Genomic DNA, 27,813 nt, shown 5'->3' with positions numbered 1-27,813 from the left:
AATACTATGAGAACTAGTACTCATAGTATTCAGTACTCAGATCTGTTACTTAAGTGAAAGTAACAGTCCCGCATTTAAAATCTTACTTAAGTGAAAGTACAGAAATATTGTGATCAAGAAGTACTCACATTATCAAAAGTAAAAGTACAAACGCAGAAAAATGGCCCCTGTGAGTGTAAGCTTAGCTGAACTGTAAATAATTAGTACTGAATCGATAATGTATTCTGTGTAATTAGGATTTTGCAGCTGTAGTTGGTCATGGTGGAGCTACTTTTCACAACTTTATTGTTCATTAGTTTAATCTAGTGATATAATGTTATGTTTTGTAAGATCATATAGTATCCTTTGTACTGTATTTATCATATATACTAATCTTAATATGCAGAGTAGTTAGGAAATAAATGTAGTTGAGAAAAAGTACAATATGACACACTGAAATATAGTAGACCAGAAGCATAAAGTGGCATAAAAGTATAAGTATCATAAGTACAAGTAAATCAAAACTGTTCTTACTAAACCCATTTACTTTCCTCCTGTGAATATAACAAATGCCACATTGATGTAATGTTTATAATTAAAAATGTATTCAAAATATTCTGAGTAGGGGAATAAATTTACTACAGGTTCCTGTTGTGAAGCTCCATTTTTAACTGCTGGTTCCTCAGTTTACCCGGGCTGGAGTCATCCTGTCGCCTGGTAAGACCAGGAGAATGACATCAGCATTCAGAGAGACGCACAGACAGTCAGAAGAGCTGGAAAGCATGTCACCCCTCTGAAAAAACCTGCTCGCTGTCCAACAGCATTCCTGGAGCTTATTTTAAAAACTGACTGTAATCTTAAAGTATTGCAAAGCTCTGCTTTGGCCTGTTTTAAAGTGCACCATGAAGAGGGAAACACTCCTGAGAGAATACATCAGTAGAATTAGCTGCTAGCAGAGCGTCAATAAATGAGTCTAACTTGCTGATGTGATGCACCTACTGGAAAAGAGTGGCATGAATAATGCTGTTTCCAGTACACTGTGACGTCACACTGTATGCAGATGACTTTCATGGAATCATGGATTTATATTATATTTGCTTTGTTTTTTTAAACCAATTTATTTAGTCACTGTTCAGTTATATTGTTATATTATATATTCAGTTATTGTGAATTCTGTTTATGACTATAAAAATACCATAAAGCTCTCTGTCCTGTGAAAACAAGTATCTCCAAATCTCATGAGTCAAGAAAAGCAGTCCCATTTTGAGCTTTGGACATTAATCAGATAGTCCAATGGCTTTTAAATGGTTTATTTACATTAAGACAATGTACGCTCAGCTGCTAAAGGAGCACTTAATCCTGAAGTTTATCTGAAAAAAAATCATCAGATTTGACCAAATTTTGGACTCTGCTGAGCTAAAAGGAGTCAAAATATTCTGAGTCTAAAAAACACTAAAATCAGCCAATAAACTATCTGCCTGTGTAGGAGATAAATTCCTCAAAGGTTGCTAAAACCCCAAATTCCCAGAAATAAAAGAAATCATGACCTCAGTGTCTTCAATAGCTACAGCCTTTTTGATGATTTCATCAGCACTTTAATTGATTTCAAAACATTTGGAGTTGATGCGATTGTATTTTCAGAGGGAGAAATGTATTATTCAGACAGCAAACTTGGCAATTATCTCTCTTGTCTGAATAGTACATTTCCATTAGGCTTCATGATAATGCCCTTTGTGTGTTATGCAGTTCATATCAGGGAATTTAGTTTCCAAGATGCTCCCATTATTATTATTTCTGCTCACATTCTGTCATGAAACAATTTGCCTGAAACTTATGTAATTAGATGCTATTGACTCATTTTCTCTTTGTATCAGAAAGGTTTGGGTTACTGTCGCCTGTGGCCGTAATGTGTTGAGCTCATTGTGTGTTATGCCACTCGATTCAAGAGTGAAAATGATATCACTGCTTTGATGCTCTGTCCTGTGCTTACTCATGATTGTATCACACAGCCCATAATGTTAAAGTGCTTATAGGAATCGGCTTAGTCATACTGTCTCACTTGGAGAGTTTCACCTTCTCTGGTATTTTGAGTTGCAAAGTTTAAAGTTTGAGGCACAAAGAAAAAAACTTGATTGCTAAAGCATCAGAGAAGATATGTGTAATTCATCAAAGCCAAGGATTTTAAAGATCACACATTATCGGGACACAAGAACTTCTTGTACAGCTGTCAAGTTCATGGAATGAATGTCTTTTTGTTCAGATTTACAGTATCTATTCAGTACGGGCTTACAGCTGCCCTCAAACCCTAAAACTCCCTTTCAGTATGGCAGCAGAAGTCAAAGGTCAACCCATCTGACAGAAGGAACTCCTACTGACTGATCGCTGTAAGGAGATCCTGGTCAATGACATATCAGGAGGAAGTGAAAGTATGCCACACTCAGAGGGGGATAAGAGCCTTGATGTGGCATCTTGGATGTCTGTGTACTTTCCGCATTATCTCTATTGGTTGTTGTTGTTGTCCTGAAGCAGCTAGAGGCCCCAACCTGAACTTCGGGGGCTTCTTCTGCTTCTGCTCCTTCTGCTGCCAGACAGAGGATGAAATGATAGGGTATTTGAGTCTGAGTTATGTGCACGTCTGCTATTTATACTGCTATGTGAAGTGCTTCCGCTAATAGTTCACTGCCTGGTGAAGACAGGAAGCCCCCATGTGCTTAATCCCTGCACTGCCAGTCTCCTTGAAAACAGCTCCTGTATGTATGTGTTTACACTGGAGTATATCTGACAGTAACATATACCAGAGCCTAAAAAAATGACCCAACCTTATGATATGATACATTTTTTAGAATAATTAAAGGCTGGAATGGTAAATGCGCTACTAATATAGGGATAAATGTTACATAATGGGGAAGTAATGCCTTTAAAGTCAGACATGACTGAGAGTCTATAGACATGCCAGCAGCTCTGTGAGACTGTACTTAGGGATAGCAGTGCATAAGCTAATCTCTAATGTCAATATACTAACTACAGTAGCACACAATGCCAGTGCTAACATGCTGCAGGTATAATGTTTACCATGTTCACTATCTTACTTTAGTGTGTTAGCAAGTGAAGGTCATTAGTTTTGCGTGTATTTGGGGTGTTTGGTCATAAACTAAAGTACTGCACAAATTAACATTTTTGATCCGATTATGGCGCTTATTAGTTTTACTCTGAAATGTCTAAAAGAATATTCAGGGGATTAGCAAAGTTTTTACAGTTCATCCTGAAGAAGACATGAATCTATGTACAAAATTTCACAGCAATCCATCCAATAATTGTTGAGATATATCAGTTTGGACGAAAGTGGTGGACCAACCAACATACTGTCACTATGGCTAAAAAGGACATTATGCTGCACTGCTAATAATCTATATGCATCATTCAGGGTAAGATGATTTTACATACTGCAAGCTTTTAATGTCATACACCAATATACTTAGAACAGACTCATGACAGCATTATATAGCATTAAGTGCTCTGCATATATAGATGTTTAGCTCATTGCCAGAGGCATGTAAATCACACTGCACCCAACAAACTCGTGCATGCTGGAAAGCATCCAGCTTTACAATTTCATGTCTTTTCTTTATATTGATCACTGCCTTGTGATTTAATGTTGGAGTCTTTTCTGTTTTAGAGTGTTTTGACAAAGGTGGGGGGAGGTATTCTGCTTGTAGGTCACAAATCATCTGTTATTGTTTCCTGCTGAAGGAGCTCTATCTATCCTTGACAGACGTCTATTGTACTTTATCTATTGACCCAATTGCTAGTCACTCTTTTGTGTTGTGTTCCGAGTCATAGATGTAATTTCCGTTTTTTGAACATTTTTTTCCAAACCCTGCCAATCTGTTAGTGGGTGCAGCAGCCACACATTGACAACATTGTTAGACTGTGATCTATGAGGCTGTCCGGCTGCTGAAGGCAGTAGATCTAGAGCTGGCAGTGTTGCATTGCTGTCATATAGAGAAAGTAGAAAGTCTCAGATTGCATTCATGTTTACCATGAACCTGGAGACATACTCAGTGTCATGGGCAGTTGGGCCACAGGTAGCTGATTATCCCAGACATCTAGTCTGGAGTTTGGTTTCATTGGCTGAGTAAGAATCTAAAACAGCTTTCTGAAGCTGAACAAATCCTTTCACTGATCTGGAGCCTTGATTAACACCACTCAAAAAACAGGAGTGGAACGTGGATGTGATTGTTAGATGACCTCCAAAAGGGGGAGAAGGAGATTGCAAGAAAGGTCAAATGCAAAAGATAAGAAACTCTCTTCAGTCATTAGAAGGTAACATTTATATATATGAAAGAAGCAGTGTGACATTTTGGGAAAAACACTTATTTGCCTTCCTGCCAAGACTTAGATGAGAAGATCGATATCACTCTAATATGAGAGTGGTATTGATCTTTGCAGCTGACTCACAGACTGACCAAATGTTGAACTACTACCAAATCTGTTTTATGGTTTATAACTCTTACTTTGCTGTTAAATTGTGATTATGCAATACATTTGTTTTTTGTACCTTCCAGTATCATTTATTTTGTATAACAAACATAAATGTGTGTAAATGGGGCACAGCATAGCTCCTTCACACTTACAATACGCAATGTAAAATTTTTGTGGGCTAATTTGCATTAAAATAGCCAAATAAAAGCTTCCTTTTCAGCCCTAGCTTTAGACATGAGAATGAACCTTCCCCCCCTTTTCCCTCCCTAATTCAATTCATGATTTTTCTCTCGCTGTCACTCCCTTTTAGTTTGTCCCACAGTAACTCTTGTTTCTAAATCTCCCAGACGCTATTCATGTGAAAGCCTCGTAAATATAGGAACTCACCTTATTGCAATGCTTTTTATATGGAAGATCAGAAAGAGTAAAATGTATGTAGCATGGGTTTTACAGTCTGGCACACACACACACACACACACACACACACACACACACACACACAAATACGATTAATGCTCTTTACTACCTCCCACTTACTCTCTGTCTATTTAACATTCTCCCATTCCTCTGCTGACCTGCATGGGCCCGGACAAAAGCTCAGTGGGAATCAGCGCTGCCTGGCTGAGAGCTTTCAGGAATATTACTCTGTGGACCACGTGCTCACAGGAAAGAGAGGGACAATCTGCAGAGTCAGGAGGAAATATACAACTTAGATCTGATGGAGGTCCAGAAAAAAATGCACAGTTTGGCAGTGTAAGAGGACCAGGAGCTGATTCTGCATCTGCACCTTCAGAGATAGTTGGCAGATAAAATCCAGAGATCACCCGAGAATATCAAGTTATCTGGCGTTTTGTTGCATTATCAGCACACATGATTGTTTTATCTTCAATCTTTAGTGTTAATGACTCATACCTTTTTACTGATATTTGATAAAAAGCCCAGCTGTTAAAGTATTACCTTGAGTTGATTCCTGCGATCGTCTCTGAATATCGTATGATCTGTATGTGGGGGAGGGGTGAAGGGTCTGATGGTGACAGGAGCTGCAGGGATGAATAAATCATGGAAGGCCTTCCCTTTGATTAAGTGTGTGTGTGTGTGTGTGTGTGTGTGTGTATTTGGGGGCTGTTGGGTTGACTCCGATAAAGACGCAGTTTAATCAATCAGCTGATGGCAGCTCTGCAGGAAAATGATTCTGAACTGAGATTGTAAAGACACCATGACAAGCACACAGGAAAAGGAAATTGCAAAGGATGTGGAGGCTTTTTGTTTGGTTTTATTGAGAGATTTGCTGATTGATTTTGCAGGAGATGCAAGTCTTGAAAATGGTTTAATTACTTGATCATTTTTATAAATTCTTCATATAGGTGCCCTTTGCATTATCACTTTCACTTGCTTATCTTTATTCATCTCCTCAGACAAGGTTGAGTATGTCCATGGATGTTAGCATGTGCCATATTGTTGTGCCAGATTTAGTAAATTCCCAGTTAGAAACTAACTAGTGGGTTATGAGGAAATTTCATGGGACTTAACACACAGATTTAGTAATGGATTTACAAATAGCTGGTGCATCCCAATCTAGGACTTGTGTTGGGTTAAACTGATCCCTGCATGACGTTAAAGAATATTTCTCTGTTGTTTCCTGAAAACAGTAAGCACATCTATTTAACAGAGATACCCAGACGGGGGGGGGGGGGGGGGGGGGGTTGTGAGGTGAGAGGTTGTGTGAAGAGAAGTCCATATTGGAGACTATATGACCATCATGATGAAGAAGCAATTAGCAGTCTCTCACTTCAATCTTGATTCTGTGATTAGGAGAGAAACGAACCTCATCCTTTCTCTCCACTCTCTCCTTTTGATTGTTTCTCATATTTTTTCACACACAAATAAAGAATGTGGTGAGACTGGAGTGCCCACATAGCTGATTGGTTATGGCGCATGCCATGTCTTGGATTCGATTCCAGCCAGGGACCTTCCTTGTTTCTCTCCTTGATGCCAGTGAGATCATACAGCCTATTAGTTTCCCCCAGGTGCTTCTCCCACAGTCCAAAGACATGCAGGTCAAGTGACCTGGAAACTCTTAATTGCTTGTAGGTGTGACTTATTGTCTGTTGACGTTTGTTTCCCTGCTTTTCACTCATTGCATGCTCTAGTCCCCAGGAAGATAGTTGGAGGGATAGCTGATGCTCATGACCTGAACCACCAATACGGCAATTATCACACTTTAAGACGTGAAGCAGGAAAATAACAAGAGGAAAAAGACAGCACTTAAAATAGAGGTGAAATTCAAGAACCAAAATAGATAAATATCTAGGTAGACAGATCAATAGATGGAGGAGTGGATAAGAGGGGAGAAGACAGGCGGAGATAAAAAGGAACAGGGGCACAATGGTGTAGGGGTTGTGTCCTCTTTACACTTTGGACCTGAGGGCCAATCATTACCCCATCTATGCCTGGAAATAGTCATTCACTTATTGATCAGTGGTGGGGCAGGTGGTGAGCTTAGGGGTTGTTAAAGATGCATGTGGAGTGAGGATGGGGTTACAGAGGAAAGCATAGTTTTTGTGTCCTTCCACCTTAAATATACTTTCACTGTGGTGTCGCAGTTTGAACAGTCTAAACATTTGTTGTTTTTTAAATTCATATCAAACTGTTCTCATGATGCCCTTGACCAAATTGTTTAAGGAGGAAGTTGAGTCACATCTGTGGGCAGTGAACCCAATATCCCAAAGGGAATTTTGCATAGATTGCCAGCTGTTTCTGTCTCTCTCTTTTTGCACTTTCTTGAGCATCACCCTGCCTACTTCTCTTCTGCCCAGAATGGGAGAATAGAAATGTTAGAGAACTCGATGATTCACAACTCGGTCACCTCATTCTCAGCTGTCTTTTTCTCATCAGCAAACTGAGAGGAGAAACTGGAGTCAAGTGTGGAAGCAGGATTTTAGCTCTGTTTTATGACGTTGTTGGACAGGCTGCAGTCAGTGTGTTGATCCCTAGTTTACACAGTTGTTTCACAGCCTTCTGTTGTCTGCACATGTGCGTGTATGTGTGTGTGTGTGTGAATAAATATTCAGGTCAATTTCTTCACTCATGCTTCTATTAACGTCTGCATGCCTGCACGTGTTTTGCTTTGCGTGTATGTGTGTTTGTGTGTCCAGGTCAGAGGTCACAGTCTTGCCTCAGGATAACAACAGAAGGTCTAAAGAGCCCCTGGCCCCTATGCTGATCCTGTGGAGCCACTGTCTATAGAGCAACAGCCTCACATTGCTCTCTGATGGACAGATGTTAAAGGGTGTGAGCAGAGAGATTAGGAGGGTGGGTTTATGAAGCAACTGAAATGGTCATGAATATTGAAAACTAAATATTGAAAATGTTTTAGGGTGTGTTTCACTCAACATTTTAGAAATGTTGTTAGCCCTATAAGGCCCACGCCTGGAGCATTCCAAGGAAGGGTTGAGTTTAAAAAAAAAGTTTGTATCCTCTGTTAAAAAGTTTTTCTTTAAATGGTTCTTCACACTAGAAATACAAGTGTGAAGCTGCTGTCTCCTTCAGCAAATTGGTTGGATGATGTGCAGTCACATTGACAGTTTACAAATTGATAATGGCAGCTTGTGTGGCTACATTGTTAGTGTCTGAAGTGCTTCCCAGTCTTTTCTCCTCTTACACATCGTCTTTGAATTATCTCTCTCCTTTTTTGGTTTTCCTTTCCAGAAATAACAAAACAAGTCATTGATTTATGTTACAAAATACCTCTCTGCAGATCTTATTTGGTGTGTTTACATCTATGCATGCTGCTATTGCCAGGTGAACATCTTGCATCTCTGTATCTCAATATTTTTTCAGGAAAAAAAACAGGCAGCCTTGTTTTTGGCTTAATGTCAGTGGATGTTTGAGTGTAAAAAACTGATTTTGAAAAGGTTATAGCAACACAAGAACTGGGGGACTATATCAGCCAATCCAAGAGCTTGTGATCCTGCAATGGAAAACATGAAAATTGATAAGATGAGCTTTAAGAAACTGCAAATGCATGTGTATGAGCATTGTTTTTAACTTTTTTTGCACTGTTTTCTTGATGTGTCAAGAGCGAACTCTGGTCTGAGTTCAAGTTACATGTGTGATGCATTGTTGTCCAGTGTTTCCCTCACTGTTGTATGTGAGGCTGTACACAGGGATGTGACTCCTGAGAGTGGGGGAGGAGTGAAGGAGGATAGGATTGTGTGTATGTGTGTGTGTGTGTGTGGATGGGGGAGGGGTGGACAGGACCGTGGAGAGAACGAGGGTTGGGGTCACTGCACATGCTCCCCTCAATGAACATATGAGTGTAATGAGAGTTTTGTGTATGTCTGTGTTGTGTTTGCAATGATCAGCTAGAAACAGGGATCATTCTGATATCAGTGGAAGGGGGGGCTATAAATCACTATCAAATAAGCTGAGGTACATTCATTTTAGGGGGTTTGGAAATGCTCCATAATACATTATTATTATTTCAGTGACAGCAGCTGTTTATCTTGGACCATATAAATCATATTCAATCATGATATAACAAGAAAACAGTGATTTACATATTCATCCCTTTCTATTTACATCCATATAATGAGTAGTTTTTCCTTGATCGGTGTTAATTACTTAATTGAACAGTGACTGAGAACTTGATGAGTCCTTTCATTGACTATTATTATTTGTGGTGAGTGATGCACCTTTTTATTTAACTCAAACCGCAACAACCACAACTTTGGACCAGGCTGAGATATCTTTTTTTTTTTTTTTAATATATTTTTGGGCATTTTATGCCTTTATTGGACAGTGACAGTTGAGAGATGACAGGAAACAAGGGGAGAGAAAGACAGGGAATGACAAGTGCTGGAATCAAACTGTGGACGTTACAGTTATGTGGCATGTGCCTTAACCCGTAGGTAACCAGGGCACACCCAGACTGGGATATCTTAACAATTCTTGGATGGATTTCTGTGAAGTTTCAAACAAACATTTAAGGTCTCCAGAGAATAAACCCACATGACTTTGGTGATCCCTGACTTTACAACTAGCGTCATCAGCAAGTCGACTGTGCTGATCCCACTGAATTTTCCGGTAACACCATCTATCATCAAGTCATTTTTTTAATTTGTTTATTACTTCATGACTGTCACAACCTGGGTCAAGTCTGGACAAAAGAGGGGAGACCACACATGCGTTGTAACTATAAAATAGGTTTATTGTACACAACTAAAAGAGAAATTAATTTAAAGACCAACTAAACACAACAAAACAAAACAAAACAGGGTGGAAGCCAGTGGAGAGAGGAAGTGCGTCTGACTGCCTACAGTTTATATAGAGCAGCCAGTCAGTCAGTCCAGGTGAGCTGAATCTCCCTGATGACCCAACTCTGTCCACCAGACTCCTGCAGAGAGGCCAAGGTGTCCTGTCATGAGAGGGTCGTCAAATATCAGCAAAAATGATATTATGCTGCTCATATGGCTGTAAATTCTTAGTCTTGTTTTAATCATTTTGTCAGATCTAGTGGGGTCCCTGATGCAGGCAGGGCCCAGGTGCATTATCTACAGTAATCTGTACATACCACCTGGCAATGTAAATCACACAAAAACACACACACTTGAGTCATGCTGGTGCCGGCTCTGTGGTGTCTGGGTTCATGTAGGTTTTCCACTACAGTCCGTCACATTCACACTCAATACCCTGATATCTCCTCTAGACTCAGGATACACACACACACACACACACACACACACACACACACACACACAGTCCTCTCACTCCATGTCTAATGTGGGTTAACTGAAAGATGAGCTTGGGAGTGGAGATCATGATCGTACTATCTGACTCAATCCTGAACAATGAAGTCAGCGGAGAAGTGGGTAAAGGGTAAATAAATGAGTATATGCAGCTGTGACTTTTCATCTGTGTTAAATTGGCGACAAGTGTGCCTGTCGGATCCAACAGCTACATAACACAATCACTGAACTCCATCCAAGCACATACGGACATGCTGTTCAGGGCTGTGATGAGTTTTGGGAACACCAAGGCCATGCCCTAAATTTTAAAATCACATAACATTTAAATAAAAATAAATTTTTCAGACAAAGGTGCTTTTCATTTTTGGGAGATGAATGTAGGAATGAATGGTCTCAAATATCTTCCCAAATATGGGACTATGGAAGTATAACAAGTAAACGGTAACTTCTAATTCTAGTAGTGATTCATGCTGAGTTCAGCTTAAACTTCTCTCACATGAGCTCAACCAGTATCATCGCTGTCTACACTTGATTTATTTTTTAAGTGCTGGTTATATGCACGTACATTTCAAGGTGGAAAAGCTCAGATACACCTTTATATAACACAAACTGCCTTCTTCTTTGAGAAAACATTGCACCCAGTATTTTAAATAAAGGAATGACAATAAATTATATGAAATCTTAAATGTTAGTAATTTTATAAGACTTCTTGGGGAAATAAACCTTTGGTTTCATCTCTGGATATGAGATACGGAGGAACCATCTTTTTTCACTGAAGAGTTATCTGTCAGAGTTGTCAACTGAATATAATAATTTGCCACACAGACAGTTCGGGAGTCATCCGTTTCTCTTTTCCAAATACTGTTGGTATAACAGCTTAACAGACCCCCCCCCCCACCTTTACACTCTGACACCTGCCTGTATATCTGCACTTGTGGGGAGGAAAGAGGAGTATCGCCTTAACTCTTTCACATAAACCAGAGCTCCCAGGAATGTTGAGCTATAAGTGGGATCAGATCTTATCATGTTTTTCTTAGTGATGTGCACTTCCTCTTAACCAAACCCCTTTTGTCTGACATGTGCTTGCATTAGCTTAACACTGTTTAGTTGGGTTTTTCATGTGGACCACCACTGATGTGAAGTGGTCATTATTTCTCATGATATGCCTTGCTTTGGGTGGCTGTTTGGGGTTCTCACTCATTAAGGTGAGGGGAATCGTTCTCGAGGCATGCACGGCTGCACCTCAACAGAGATATTTGTCAGGAAAGACAAGGCAGGGGTAGAAAATAGAGAGTAGAGCTGTCTGGCAGTCTGGGTGGTACAAGAAGTAGTTTGTGTGTATATTGTGATGGCTAGTGTGAAAGTAAGGACAAAAGTTTTTCTCACTGAAAGAAAAGATGTTGAGTCAGAGTGTACAGCTGTTGTTGTGGTGTAAAACGAGTGAGATGTTGGGATTTACAGCTGTCGGGTACATCATGTTTGGCTCCCTGCTCTTCCAATCACCTTCAAATAGTTTTTTCTTGTGGTTACTTCTGTGACTTGTTGTTGTTCTGACTTGTGATACCATGATGCTGTGATGCTCATTACCCTTCAGACAACGAAAATGTTGTAAGGATAAAAGGTGGATAATGTTCCACTACACTATTTGTGATTTTAAGACCCTAGTGGTAAGATTAGTGCTGCGCTACCGTGCTGTATGTGCTACAAAATACATCTGAGCCATGCCAACAGCATGCTTACAGTTAGCCTCATTTGTAACCTCAGCACTTAAAGTAAAAACATCACTTTTTATTTATTATCCAGCAACAAGTTGCACCCTCAAAAGTATTTTCCAGTTCCCACAGATGTCAACAGTCTGCCAGGAATGATAAAATGCTCAGCTGGGGCGATATCAATGTTTAAATCCAACATTTCCAACAGATTGTGTCAAACAGTGCCCCAGCCTGCCATAGCTAGCACAGCTGAGAAACAGAGTAGAGTGGAGTGGCACAGTCTGTGGAAATATTAACATTTAAATGTTGGTTACATCCTGAACAAACATTTTATCACTCCTCACAAGTTATTAAACTTCTGTTGGATCACAAAAATACCTTTTGAAGATATAACCTGTTGTAACAGGTAAATAATAGTGTTTTGACTTTCCCCCCAATGTTTGCATCAGGAATGCTATAAGTTCTGAATGAATAATGATGTAACTTATGAAATGTTAGGGCTAGGGCTAGGACATGCTAATGTTTGGCATGTTAGAATGCTGTGTAGTAGCATTAAACACAAGTAAATACATTAGTGTGTTAGCAATTAGCATGCTGATATAAATTTGGTGATTTGTTTATAATGCGTCTATTCATAAAGTTCTTGGACAAGTGGAAATTTTGCTATTGTTAGATTAAAAATGACAACTGTTAACCAAGTACATCATCTGGGTACTATGAATATCAGTTCGGTATTTTAATCATCACTCAGCTGGTTTTGCTACTAACTAACACTTTCCCCAGAGCCATTGTACTAGCTTGGCCAAAAACTTTGTGAAACTACTACTACAAAAGTTATTGTACACTCACATCGAAGTCAATGACAGATAAAGCAGATAAATTAGAATTCAGTAAACTGTACATTTCCCAAAACTAGTGTCTACATGCTTGCTTTCTATGGGACAGTGACACTTAGTAGGAAAAGAAGGCTCACAAAACTCATTTGACCCAGTTACATTACCAAGAACAGAGTGGAGCTTATATTGTAAGATGAAAACAATGTGCTCTATCAAACATTTACAATTTCAATTATCCAGCACAAGAGTTATTTAATACAGGAGTTGCTGTGCTCCCAGCTCTCGTGTTGTGGCTGGTTAATGAGTGTCTGTGACCACTCAGACATCTACTTCTCTGTCTGGGTTTCTCACATACAGTGCTATCAGCTTGCTACACTGTATTTATAGGCAAAATACTTCTCAGCCACAGAGATAGCTCTAATTTAAAGTGTGTACATAATAAGATAGGTAGGATGAGGGGGCTGGTGCACGGTGGGAACTCCTCACACAGGCATTGCAGCTAGTTGGTAACATTTTCTCTGCCAATGCTGTTGTTAAAATGATAGTGTAAGAATAAGAATAAGAAATACTTTATTGATCCTGACGGAAATTTAAGTGTCACAACAGCATCGTCCAGCACACATGATACACAACAATATAATAAAATAAAATTAGTTAAATAGTAAAACAGAGAAGGATGCTATTGTTCATTGTGCAGTAATTATATACATAATGAGAGTGGTGAGATGGATAAAAAATAGTTATTATTCATTGTGCATTGATTATACAGTCACATAATAGCTGTTTTTATTGTTTCATCGAATTTAAGATTGATTCCTCTCACTGTATATTTTAACGCTCTCCTTCTCTCTCTGACTTGTCTTGTTTTCTTTCCATCTTACACCCTGATCTTTATTCTCTGATCTCTCTCCTCTCCCTCTGTTTCTCCATGTCTCGCTCCCATGCATATGTCATGGCTGACAGTGTTAGGTGGAATGTGGCTCAACGCTCAGTTTTTAAATAGCATCCTCGCCTGATTCAGCCACTCCTAATAAGGCAGAGGGCAGTGACACTGGCCCCAAAATATCAGCAACCAGCTCACTGAGAATAAAACCTTTACCTTGCCTTGATAGTGAGTAATAGCTGGTGACAGCCACAGCATGTTAGTGCAAACAAGATAGAGCACACAGAGCTGTTTTGAATCAATTTCAAGTCAAGATAACAGTATGTGTAGTAACTGCGGGTGGTCTCAGCAGGATATGAGTAGACTTGTGTGAGCTGCAGGTGTTTGTACTTGTACAGTATTGGTGTCTTAGGTCAGCTAATAGTCAAGTGTGAAACAACATGAGAACAGATGATGAACAATGGACCTGCCACCAGTGACAGTCAGACAGTTACATTATGGAAACTTCTTCAGTCATGTTTAACCACTCACATTAATTTTACCTTATATTGCTGTTCATTAACGTAAACGTGCCCCATATCGAAGTTCCTCACCTTAAGGAGAAACTCACCTTAGAAGTTTAGCCATGAGACTCAGGATGAATTGACAAAGCAATTCTTCTTTTTGTACAGACCTCTGAGACATACAGTACATCCCTGTAACATACCCTATCAATCTTTGACACCACGTATTGACAATTAGATATCACTGATGTTCTTTCAGGATCCTGGTGGGGGCACCACAGGCGGCAGGGCAGGGCTTGTTGCGGGGCAGTCGGCCAGGAGCCCTGTTCAGGTGTCCAATCACACCAGAGGAGTACGACTGTGAAAGGGTGGATATCGATGGAGAGGGTGAGTTTATACATAACAGAGATTTAATTTTATTTTTTATTTCTCAGTTTTCCACTGAGACTAACCTTGAATTTATCTTCCATCTTTGACTATTTTGTGGCAGTGGTTCTTCTTTAACATCAGATTAAGCCTTTCCAAGTGTATTGGGGGGCTGCAGGATTATGTGAATGTTACCATTATATTTTTACATCTTATAATCTTATGCTCTTACACTTAGTTATTTACAATGCATTATAGAAAAGTGAAATATAATTTAAACTTGAATAGGATCCCTCTCTGTTGCATTGCAAAGTGCTGTTTGCTTACTTTGGGCCAGATCCTAATTGGTTTACAATATGGAAACCTTTATGATTGCCATTTCCTTCTGTGTTTTCCCTTAGTGAGTCTGGACAGAGAGAGCAAAGACAACCAGTGGCTGGGAGTGACTGTAAAGAGCCAGGGAATTGGAGGAAAGGTGGTGGTAAGTGAAGAGCACATCATGTAAATGCATCAGTGTAAGGAACTTGTGCTTGTTTTTTCAGCTGTTGATCCAATGATTCGTGAACATGGAAGACACATTTTAAGCTTTAGTTGACATTTTAAGTTATGTTAAATTATGCCTTATATACATTTATTAGTTTCTTATCGCAACAAGCACAGTGAATGTCATTCCCTGTCCATCACCAGACCTGTGCTCACCTCTATGAGCTCAGGCAACGTGTAAGCCAAACCTCAGAGACTCGTGACCCCATCGGACGCTGCTACGTCCTGAGTGAAGACCTGACAGAGCGAGATGACTTGGATGGAGGGGAGTGGAAGTTCTGCGAGGGTCGGCCGCAGGGACATGAGCAGTTTGGCTTCTGCCAGCAGGGCCTGTCTGTCAGTTTCACCCCAGACAACAACTTTATTCTGTTCGGGGCTCCGGGAACATACAACTGGAAAGGTATGGTGTCTGTTTGGCCGGCGGCGGGCTGGATCAGAGAATCAAGGCTGTGAAAAAAACAGTTCTTTAAACAAGTTTTACAAATATTTCTCCTTATGTGGAGAGCATTTCTTTAGGTAGAATCAGTTAATTTTTTAAATTCCTTCATATTTTTTACTTTATTATACTATACTATACTATACTATACTAAACCATACTATACTATATTATCTATTACACTATAATTTACTTTTCTTTTTTACTAAAACATATTTTCAAATGTTTTGCTTAATATATATGCTTAAAGAACATTGTGTCACATTTGATTTACAGAAAATAAGGACAAAAGGTAAAGCAAAATATACAATATTTTATCAAGGAAATTGATACCCAGTTGATTTCGTTCAAAGGAAGATTTGTAGTGAATATTACCTATCTCTTAAATTATTTCTGTGTTCAAACATTTTTTTTTTTTTGCTGACCTCTCGCAGTGTACAATATAACTTATATTAGAAACAATTCTGGGGGCAGAATTGTTTCTAATATAATGTGCCTATAATGCTCTAAAGTGAGCTAGAAAGAAAACCAGTCCACATGGACCATATTTACTGTAATTACATGGACTGTATTTACTGTTATTAAAAGAGTAGCACTAACAGTGCAGTACTCATATAGATAAAAAACGCTAATTGATTTATAAGACAATCTAGTGATTGGACACAGAAATTATGCAGAGCAGTGGCATGTACTTAATCAAAGAAAGCACTGGTAAACCAATATGCTTGCTTTACATAATAATCTGACCAATTTATAAAATTTCACATAGTATAACGTTAAAATATCATCCTGCATTTTGTCATCCAGGAGATTTCTCAGATTTTACTCTAAAGCCCTTTGGCTAAGATGGTTTCCACTCTTTCTGTCACGGCTACTTTGAGTGTACAGAACATGTAATTAGATGAACAGATATTGTGTGATTATACGTGTGTGTGTGTGTAAGTGTGTGTGTATGAGGCACAGTATGTCCACTGCGTGTGTGTGAGAGCGTGCAAATGTTTTATTGTTACTTTGCTGTGTGGCCTCACCTATTTCCATTCCAGGTGAGATGCGTGTCCAGCTCCTAAACCAGACTCTGCTTGACCTCGGTTTCTATGACGATGGACCCTACGAGGTGGCAGATCAGAAACAGCTTAATGCCCAGCTCATCCCTCTGCCCTACCACAGTTACCTGGGTAGGATTTGCCCTCCCTGCTCACTGCTGCCTGTGCACAGGAGAGAAAGAGAGGGCCAGGGGAGAGCGACACCAGGGCTCAGACTGTACCCTGACATGACTGACATAACCACAGGAGCTAGCCACAGTAGCAACTGCCAAACTGGTTGAGGCAGTGACACAAGCCATTCATGTCACTGGGATTATTTCTGGCTGATCCTATCTGTGTGTGACTCAATTTTTTTTCCCGTGTGAATGTGCGTTGATATTGTCAAAAATGTCCACAGCATTTTCTGGCCTGACCTGAATTCATATGATTCCAGTTTTTGCTAAGGTTTGGCTCTCACCCTATCTTTGGCAAACAAGGAAAATATTTAAGAGGAAGTGGAAATGGCCTCATGTTCTTTCCATCCACCCCCCTCTTCTAAAAATGAAAACATGTCAAAACTGTGGGTGGTGAGCAAATTTTAGGGTACAGCCTGAGCCTGAAACGTCGTTTCTCCACCAGGTACCCAGTGGTTTTGCAGGAAAAACCTCTGCGGCACCACAAAGACAAAACACCAGTCAATCACAGCCTGACTCACATGCACCTCCCTCTCCCCTTTTTCTCTCTCTTTTCACTCTTCCCCCCCCCCTCACCATTTCACCACCCCATCACTCCCCTCCCACACTTCTGTCTCTCTTTCTGTTTTTCTATTTCTGTCTTGGGCCATAGGGCTCTTGTTCATGGCTAGCCCCATTGAAGATGCACTGCTGTACAAAACTCTGGAGCCTTCCAAGCGGCCTACACCGTTTGAGGATGTAGCTCATAATAGCTACTTAGGTTTGTAGGCGTGAGGTGTTGTTATTGTTGTTTGGACCGGACTGGGCTTGTAGTTGAAGTTGTCCCACCTTCTTCTTCGTCTTCGTTTTAATCCCTTCTGCTAATTCCACCTCGTGTCTACGTATATAGATTTTAAGTGTGTAATCAATGTACTATGTGGGAATTTATCACCTTTACTGTTATAAAGAGACAGCCATCCAAAACTGTAAATTTATTGTAAAATTGGATAATGCTTTATTTTACTGGTCCCCTCATTCTATACCAATTTCCTGGGAATTTGCAGATGTGTAACAATTCATTTTTAGGACGTTTTTTAGAAAGGGTGGGGCAATTTGGTACAAAATATAAGAAAAACAGGAAAAAGTGTAAAGTTGGTTTAGTTCAGTTGTTCTCAAAGGGGGGTCCAGGGATTCTTGAAGGGGTTCCAGGGGTTCCCCACCAAAAAGGGGAATAATTTATTTTCACCATTATATCATCCATAAGTAACACAATGACTGAATGTATTACTATTTTGGTCATGGGTTTCATACACTTTCTGTAATAAAACATCTAAAAGCAAAAATCTTATCAGACGGGGGACCCTTGGATAAAATCTTATCAAATGGGACTCCGTGGTCTAATTTGTATCAGTTTAGGGGTCCTTGATGTGAAAAAGTTTGAGAACTGAGAGCTGTTTTAGTTGGTAAGTATGCCTACTCATTATAGTTGGGTTCATATGTAGTTGCTAATTTGCAAACATTCTATATAATTAGATTCTTAACTATTCTTAAACAGACAGAAAATACTTAGTTTTCAGTTGTAGTTTTGTGTGTCAAACAATAAATTAGCATATTAGTTTGTCTCTTCAAAACTCCATAATGAATGAGCATCTATCAACAATTTCAGTAACACTTTCCTACTAATTTCCAGGACATTTTTTCAGTAATTTCCTAAAAGTAGCTGCTGTGTAACTGTTCACTGTTTAGGACATTTCTTTGAAAGGGTTATGTAGTAGTATACAAGAAATGTGCTCATGATAGAGTTTTTAAGAAAGAATCTAATATGCTGATATGTAGTTTGACACACAAAACTACACACTGAAAAGTAAGTATTTTCTGTCTGTTAAAGAATTGTTAAGAATCTAATTTATTAAGATTGTTTGCAAATTAACAACTACACATGAACCCAAATATGAGTGGGTGCTTACCAACTAAAATAACTCAACACTTTTTTCTGTTTTTCTTATAATTTGTAACAAATTGCAGAATTACCTGTGTAAATACCTGCAAATTACACAAAAGCTTCTTAGGAAATTAATATAAAATTAAAGTAGCTGTAAAGTAAAATGTTACCTATAAGCTTGACCATGTCTAATTAATTTAATTTAATTTTGTGTTATTTAATTTTGTTTTATTCTTTTTATTCTTTTTATTTTATTATTTCAGCCACTAACTAGCCTCTGATTTGACAGATGGTTGTCTCTTGTAGCAGCAGAGTGTTTGTCTGTTCTGTCTGTAGACCTGTGTTGTCTGTAGTCTGCATGTGTGTGTCCAAATGAAGCTTTCCAGGTTATCTTGGTGGTGGTTTTCTCATCGATCGTCGTAGCTTTACTAAACTGTTTTACTGGTTGAGCTGTCTCACTGGTTTAACTAACAATGAACTATGTGTTAGAAAGATTTTCAGATGAATGTGGAAATCAGGACTTCAGTTTCTCCCTTTGAAGAAAGTATTTCTGTCATTAATCTCTAGATATTTTCTGTAGTTCTGTGTCGTGTTCATGTGTAACGATCCGTCGTCTGCTTAACAGGAACTATTTATTGTTATTGTATTGTAGGCTTCCGGTTATTACTTTTCACCGAGTGTGTGGATCTACTATAAATCTCTCCATTCACATACCTCCAAGCCTGCTTACCCTCTTCCTCACTCCATATCGAGCCGTCTCCTTGACAACACTAATTCCCACATGACCTTTTAGCCTTCATTTATAACTCACATGCTTCCATTTATCCTAACCAGATGATATGCCACACCTATGCATGCTAAACTAAAAATCTCAGAGACAGTGTTGTAGCCATTTCTGATTAGTATTTTTTTTAAATCATTATTATACTATCATTAAATCCCAAATCACAGGCTCACAGGATTCCAGCTGTTTACTATAATATGGTCACACACACACACATACACACACACACACACACACACATACACTCACAGAAGTCCATAGGAAGACATTCAGGAGCAGTGTCTCACTGAATAAAGGCATACATCCCTTTTTACCTCCGTCAAGGACAAATCAAATCCTGTCCATAGAATCTCTTTATTACAGGGTGTTAGGCTAAATGCAGTGTCATGACAAAGTCAGATCTTCTGGAGGCGTTATGCCACATTTGTGGTTACAACCATTAACTGTGGCAAACACCTCAAAATTGTAGTAAAATACATTGTAATTTGTTACAATATAACCATATATAATATAAACTCATTGTCTTTATAAACTTGCTTAATTTGCCAAAAATAAAAGAAAACAAAAAAAAAAAACCCAGCAAGAACCAAATATCAAAATAAACAAGTGATTTATTTATTTTTAACTGCTTATTTCAGATTGCAATCATTAAGAAACTACACAAAAACAAAACAAAACAAAAAACCCAAGGCTTATGGGGTTGCATTATGATTTAACAAACATTCATTTATTTAGGTTTGGGTCTATTAATACTACTTAAACATATTTTACAACACAACATATCTGACTTTGTCAGGGATAGAACAATAAAGTCCTAGACTTGTTTTCACAGACCATAATTCAGCCAAATTTAAAAATAAAAAAGGAAGCTGAGCTCAGAGAATATATTGAGAATGAAATATAAAATTAAATATATAAAAATCTAGATATCAGCGCTCGTTTAGAATACCAATGAAAAATGATCAAAACATTTTTTTTAACAGCGAGAAAATATAGAAATGCACATTGGTCTAATGAGGACACACCTCCTACAGGAGAATGGACATGCTGATTAAGTGTGGGAAATGAAGAAAAAACACCTATTGACTCCTATTACAATTAATTTCTTTAGGCTTATGAAACAAAATGAAACCAAACCATTTATTAATATGACCAGTGTTGGCACCTCCTTTGTAAAGCTGTTGCAGGGCCCCCCTCCCCTTTAAAAACCTTTTGCAGCATTAAGCTTCCATTCCCCATTTAGTTTTACAGTGTCGACCTTGTAGCAAGCCTGTGTGTTAAAAGCCACCATGTGTGGAAAAAGTGGCACCTTGCCTCCGTCCGTTGGTTTTTACAGGAGCGCGATGCAGACTGTTGCATTCCACACCTGCCACCCTGGAGCTGCTCACTGTTTGTCTCTGTTTTCGTCTCCCTGTGCATGTTTACTCAGGACTAACAAACGTCTTGATAGATTGTCGTCTCTTTTCATGCTTTTCATGCATGTTTTAAATCAGTAAAGCAAATGCATGAGGTTGCTTCTGTTTATATGAAATGTTTGATATGTGCTATTTTTCACAGCTTGATAAAAAAATTTCACCACAAACATGTCATGAAGCAAAAATGCACACCCCTCCCCCCTTCACTTGTTCACTCTTTTTTTTGCTACCTGATTTATATGCAAGCACATCCTCACATTCCTTCACACACACACACACACACATACATATGTACACTTTCACAATGTACACTCACACAAAGGAAGAGATGCTTTAGGCCATAAATCTTATTAATGTCCACCCACTATGTTACTCACTGGCTTCCACCACAAGCAACTGATACAAAGCTGCAGCATCATGAATCTCATGAGACGTTAGAGAAGCCCAATACATCTCCCTCTGTTAACATCACAACTGGCCTTTTTGCTCTTACGAGTAGACACACAACCATTCGCTCTCCTCCAACAGCCTCCCTGTAGCAAACACGGCACACAGGACATTTACACCCATCATGAGTTTGGCATAAAATCAATAGTCGCTTAAGGCACACATTTCATTAGTAAGAAGATGAGCAGAACATGCTACACTGAGAGGAGATGAGCCTCTGATCCCCACAGTCAATACTAACCCCCCCGTCTTCCCCTCCATCCTGCCTTCCTTCTTCTTCAAGGGTTCTCTGTGGACTCCGCCATGGGGATAATGAGCCCCAGGGAGCTGACCTTCGTGGCGGGGGCACCCAGGGCCAATCACACAGGGGCTGTGGTGCTCCTGCGGAAGGACAACGTGTACCGGCTGGTGCCGCAGTACATTTTCTGGGGGGAGGAATTGGCATCTTCGTTTGGGTACTCGGTAGCTACCACAGATCTCAACAAGGACGGGTGAGGAGAGGCTGAATGAGAAGACAGTATAGATGATACTCATAAAAAAGAGGGGGATGACTGTAAATTAGAGGAGGTGGGATGCAAACAAACAGGGTGATAAGTTATAGAGACCCCCAAAACTCAAAAAAGCTTTAAAAAATGTTATTAAATGTCAACTCTGTCTCAAAAATGTGCTTTGCTTTTGGTTACAATGATGTATGTTCAAGTTTGACACTAGAAGGCTGTTTTCGCATTCATCTGCTGCACGGGGAAAGTTTCTCTGTGCTCACTTTAAATCTGAGTTTATGATGTGTGTACAAGCATAATTTGTGACATCACAAGTAGTTTGGAGCCAGTCTTGGTCCAGTGTGTACCTTCCAATGAGGGAGAAGGGGTGGATGTAATTTCAAGAATTTTTAAGTTGTTAATTGAACTTTTTGTGGGGAAATAATGATCAGGAACAAATTATTATAATTATTTTTTGTGTATTTTTACAATAAAAAACTTAAAACTTGTCTGAAGGGGATCTTTAATTTGTAATTCTCTGTTTCTGTTGCTGTCTCCAGCTGGACCGACCTGATCGTGGGAGCTCCTAACTTTTTTGACCGTAAGGCAGAGATCGGTGGAGCTGTGTATGTGTACCTGAACCCGTTTGGTCACTGGGATGATCAGGCCCGGCCCATCCGTCTCAATGGGACATATGACTCCATGTTTGGAATGACAGTCAGCAACATAGGAGATTTGGATCAGGATGGATACGGAGGTGAAAACAAAATATTTTCAGTTCATAACTGCCAAAGAACAGAACTGTACCCGTAGAGAAAGTGAGAATAAAGACCACAAGGTATTTGTCATACCCCACAGACAATGTTCGTTAACATAGATGTGCACTTTGAGTCTAGATGTTCATGATGGAGGTTGTGTTGATGTTACTGTAAGTCTTAATCTAAGTCAAGACCCCAGATATTTAAAACAAAAACGATACTGTTGCTTTTTACGGGTGAATAATAAGAATGAAAATACTCATGCAACAACATATCTGATATGTGGGTAAAAGGGATATGATATAATGTTTTTTAGGCAATATCATCACAAATTTGCTGTGACATTAGCTTTAATTCATTTAAGAAGGAGAAATAACAGAAAAGGCCAGATTCTGTTCAATTTATGCTGCTTTTGTTTGTACAGTAGGATTTCAGTGTTTTATTGGGGTAACTGCAACTTATAGTTATGAGATTAAATCACACAATCGACGCTATAATTTTCATCTACTGAAATGTAAATTATAAAAAATTAAATGGGGTATTTAGTTCCAATAATGTGCAGTAAAACTGCAAATCAATCAATCCTGTTTCTGTTCAGATATTGCTGTGGGAGCACCCTTTGATGGAGACGGCAAAGTTTTCATCTACAGAGGCTCAGATGCTGGAATTGAAACAAAACCTGCTCAGGTGAGTTAAACATTTCATATAGTAGTTTAATCATTTAACAGACAGCAGAATAGACGAAAGGTTAAAAAAAGATGAAAATGATTGTAAGAATGAATTAATGATCTGTATTCTTTATCCCATCAGGTGCTGGATGGTCGTGACTTTGACGTGAAACATTTCGGATACTCCATCTCAGGTGGTTTGGATATTGATAACAACCACTATCCAGACATTGCAGTGGGCTCTCTTAATGATTCAGTGGTTCTCTTCAGGTGAGAAAAGAGTTAGTTTAAGTGTTATTATTATTTTATATATTCATTTTTCATTTTGGTAACACATATAACAGGAGACGTATAGGGCAAATTTTACATCTTGTTGCTCTAAATATATTTTTTATTGTAAAAATTCAGGATAAAATTCCAAACATGATAAAGACAAACATGAAATACACATCTGACCATAAATCCTGCATCTGTATTACCGTTTTAACCATCAGTTAGTCATACTTCGTTCTACCTGCACACCTCTGTGTTTTTCTATGTGTCCCCAAGGTCTCGTCCAGTCATCCATGTGATCAGGGAAATATCTATTGACCCACAATACATTGATCTGGAGCAGTACAACTGCAAAGGCAGAGATGGAGTCTGGTAAGAACTGATAATGTGACAGGCATGTAGGATAACTTAACTAAACCCATAATTAAAAAAAACAAACAAATAAACCAGTTGCTAATGAATTTTTCTCCATGATTTTTTCAGAATTATATATTATCTTGATTTACAACAGTGCCAAAAAGTTGTAATACCTGTAACACAATATTTTTTTTCCCTTTCCACCATCTGACTTTTTTAGCGTGGAGGTCAAGGCCTGCTTCATCTTCACAGCCCACCCAAAACACTACTCACCACACATAAGTAAGTCACACCTCGGTTTTCACGACCACTTTTGTTCTTCTCTCACATGGGACTTCATATCACCCCCGCTCAGTGTCAGGAGTCTTTTCTATTTACAGTGGAAAGTAACCTTATATGTGGAGAAACATTAGACTTTATTATGATTAATTCACAGCTGTGTAATACTGTATTCCCTCAGATGGGGGGGTTTAATATACGTTCTGCCCCTGGTGGGCTGTTTAAGTGCTCTGTGTGTGTGTCCTGACATTTCTGTATTCCAATCCCCCCCCACCACCTCTCTCTCTCTATGCATTGCCCCTTTTTTTTACTCTCTTCAAGCCCTAATGGTGCTCTTTGAAGCTGACACCGAGCGCAGGAAGCTTGGCCTACCGCATCGTGTTAATTTCCTGGGCCGCAGTGCCCTGGAGCCGGAGTACACTCAGACAGAAGAAGTGGAGCTGCATAACCAGTTTCACCCTGCGTGCACCACTGCTGTCTTCCAGCTCCATGTCAGTAACGTAGTAACGTCTTTATTCTTGTGTTTTCTTTTACTGGTAGGCACAAAATTGATGTTGATAATAATACTTAAATAATAGGTGAAGGTGATAACAGGTGTGTTTTTGACATTTTTTTCAGTTTCAGTGCAGTCAATACTTAGAAGTCAAAATCAGCACTCTTCTACACCCTGTTCCCACTGTAACTCATTGACTTTTTGTTGATCATTAATCTGTTTTATAAATTCTCACCATGCAGGAGAACATCCGTGACAAACTGCGTCCAATCTCACTGGCGATAACCCACACTATCAAGCCGGTGCCACCACGCAGACACTCAGGTGCCAAGAAGCTGGAGAAGCTGGCGCCTGTACTGAGTGTTTCTCCTTCTAATACACTGTACTCTGAGGTCTGTAACAAAAAAAGGAACAAGAAGTATTTTGTGGTCAGGATTAATTTTAACGGGCTACTCCTGCCCACACATAAACAAGTTAAGTCACTTGTTACTGTATAAACAGGTCAGGCCTTTATGTAACACTTGCCGTCAACAGTTTTCTTTTTGACTGTAGTTTATACTTTTCAAGGGTAGTTAAAGCTGAAAATTAAATTAAACATTAAACACTGTTTGCAGTCCAGAACATAAATATGCACAAGAATGAGATTAGTGTTTAACTGCAGGGTTTTATATTGTCGTAAAGACTTCCTCACTCTGATTCTGATGTTGGGAGATGGTTACTTCACATGCACCACTGTTAAATATACAACTGCTGCAAGGAATATCACCTGCATTTAGTGTAAGATCTTCATAAAGTACAATTAGGTTTTTGGTTTTTTTTGAGTCAGAGTCCTGGAAACTTCTGCTGATTACCCTTCCACACATATCCTGCAACCTTGGTTTTGCATAACCTGTGTTTTTTCTGTAATATCTGCTGTTTAATAGAAATTTCAATATCTATAATTTTGTCTACCACATCTGTATTTTAAACATATGTGGATGTGGTGCACATTTCATTGTTCACCATACTGTGTGATTCAATTTTGTATTAAAAACACACTATAAAAGTAGAGAGAGAATGTGCTTCTAGATTTAGGAATGACTTCACATCTCTCACGTCTCGTTTACCTCCTGAAGGTGAATTTCCTGCGGGAAGGATGTGGCAACGACAAAATCTGCCAGAGCAACCTGAAGCTGAGCTACCAGTTTGGAACGCGACCCCTGACCTCTGACCTCTTCACTCCTCTGCCAAAGTTAGTATCTGCATAGCCCATTTTGTGTGAGCTGGTGGATTTGATGATGTTAACTATTGCCTGAGAGACTGTTGCTTAGCAACCTATACCCTAACACAAACAATAATGTGTATGCAGTGGGAATTATATGTCTGTGAATGCTTACCATTAAAACATATTTTACTGTTTCTGGGTGTTTATATTTCAACATCCACTCCACTAACTAAAGGGTTAGTATATGCTAGTTATAAGCCTTTGATAAGAACAAATTTTGGGTTGCTGGGTTGTGAAAAGTGCTTTGGTTGGTTATCTTGTCAGTGATTACTAATGTTTGTAAGCCATTAATAATGAGTTTCCTACTCTGTATAATAATAATATAAATTTATTTATAAAGTGCTTTTTAAAACAGTTACAAAGTGCTTTTACGTGGGCAATTAATAAAATTAAATAAAATCAGATCACTAAAGTATGGAATTGATAAAATACCCAACACACTTACATACATTTAATTAAATAATCAATAGAGCAGGTAAAGCGTATTGGATCCAAAGTAAAACAAGTGCTGAGATGTTATTTATCCTACAAGCCTTGGATGTTCAGGAAGGGAGTTCTAACAATAGTTCTGAAAAGCCTCATACTGTATCTACAAAGAGCGCCATTGTAGGAGTCTCCGTGATGAACCAAGGGGCTGAACAGACAAAGTGTTGTCTGGAGCACAATAATCACCAGCCAGAGGGATTTTACAACTTCTAAACCTTTTATAAAGGGTGATTCATTAGAAAGTAATGAAATGAAAGAATGTAATAAAATGATGTGAGGAGTCTTATTTAACATTATCTTCAAAAATCTGGTTTTGTTTGAATATTTGATTGTCAACAGTAAGTGGGATTTTCATCTCCATCCTCACTGTCTTCTCTGCGCTTATGTAGAGATGAGGATGATGTGCAGGTCTTCTCCCTGTCTGACCAGCGGATGGTGGTGCTGGAGATCACTGTCACCAACATGCCCTCTGACCCGCTGTACCCTGAGGAGGATGGAGATGACGCCCATGCTGCTCAGTTGCTCATCTCCCTTCCAAACACACTGTCGTACGCCGGCTCCAGGATCCCACCACAGGTATGAACTTACAATAAATCACAGAATCATTTGGAACAAGTCTTGGATTGGTGTTTTATTGGTTGGTTCATATATTGTATTTAAACTTATGACAATGAATCTTACTGCAGTAATTAATCACTGGTATAATGGCTCATCTATGTGGTAAAATTTCACTTCAGACTGAAATGCTCTGTGAGCTGCTTCTTAGTTTTTACTGATACTATTTGTTTGATATCCTGACTGACTGTAGATGCAGTGTCAAGCGAACCAGAATGGCTCCCAAGTTGAATGTGACCTGGGAAATCCTGTGAAAAGAGATACTAAGGTAAGGTAAAAAAACACTGTGAATATGTATTTTACAATTTTTGATACTTTTGATACCTTTGATTACTTTCCTGAAGCATGAAACAAAGTCAGCAGAATTTGCTTCAAGCCAAACCTTCAACGCAATAAAATGTGTAATTATTCTTGCTTTCTCACGTATTATTTCATCGGACTTGCTTTTCAGCTTAAATTCTCTATCAACTTGAGCACATCTAACATTACGATCGAGACCACTGAGCTGACAGCAGAGCTCTTATTGACTACGTAAGTCTTCTACATTTTTTTTTGAAAGTGACGAGTCAAAATGACAACATTGACAATCAAGTTGTTTTTAAAATCATTTTATTGCAGATATTTGACTTGAATAGATGAATAAATTCTGTTATCACTATGTTTGCTCATTGTGTTGTCCTCAGTATCAGTGAACAGCTTGATCTGGCCCCAGTCACAGCATTTGCTAAGGTTGTGATAGAGCTCCCTCTGTCTGTCAGCGGGTGAGTAAAACCCATTAATAATTTAAAGCTCTCTGTGGTTGAGAAAGCTGCTTTATCTTAAGTTAGTTTACTTCAACTTTATGGCTGCATATTAAATGAAAACAAAAACT

General features: G+C 39.0%; 1 protein-coding gene across 4 annotated transcripts in view; it reads left to right on the top strand.

The window, feature by feature from the left end:
* itga7 (integrin, alpha 7) overlaps positions 1-27,813 on the top strand; it is a 38,170-nt gene that overhangs the window by 1,485 nt on the left and 8,872 nt on the right. For 2 of the 4 annotated variants that reach the window (XM_044349102.1, XM_044349104.1), the window contains exons 2-18: positions 14,402-14,529; positions 14,910-14,989; positions 15,196-15,451; positions 17,356-17,463; positions 21,554-21,761; positions 22,310-22,506; positions 23,106-23,194; positions 23,318-23,445; positions 23,725-23,820; positions 24,026-24,087; positions 24,406-24,575; positions 24,820-24,969; positions 25,693-25,808; positions 26,717-26,903; positions 27,136-27,210; positions 27,394-27,473; positions 27,626-27,703. In XM_044349102.1, coding sequence (XP_044205037.1) covers positions 14,402-14,529; positions 14,910-14,989; positions 15,196-15,451; positions 17,356-17,463; positions 21,554-21,761; positions 22,310-22,506; positions 23,106-23,194; positions 23,318-23,445; positions 23,725-23,820; positions 24,026-24,087; positions 24,406-24,575; positions 24,820-24,969; positions 25,693-25,808; positions 26,717-26,903; positions 27,136-27,210; positions 27,394-27,473; positions 27,626-27,703 — 2,208 coding nt within the window. Of the gene's footprint in view, positions 1-14,401; positions 14,530-14,909; positions 14,990-15,195; positions 15,452-16,530; positions 16,663-17,355; positions 17,464-21,553; positions 21,762-22,309; positions 22,507-23,105; positions 23,195-23,317; positions 23,446-23,724; positions 23,821-24,025; positions 24,088-24,405; positions 24,576-24,819; positions 24,970-25,692; positions 25,809-26,716; positions 26,904-27,135; positions 27,211-27,393; positions 27,474-27,625; positions 27,704-27,813 lie in introns of all 4 variants that reach the window. The other 2 variants (XM_044349101.1, XM_044349103.1) reach the window with 1 other exon arrangement.

This window comes from Thunnus albacares, chromosome 4 (genome assembly GCF_914725855.1).
Source record: "Thunnus albacares chromosome 4, fThuAlb1.1, whole genome shotgun sequence".
Classification (NCBI taxonomy): domain Eukaryota; kingdom Metazoa; phylum Chordata; class Actinopteri; order Scombriformes; family Scombridae; genus Thunnus; species Thunnus albacares.
This window is presented reverse-complemented; position numbering and strand designations above follow the sequence as displayed.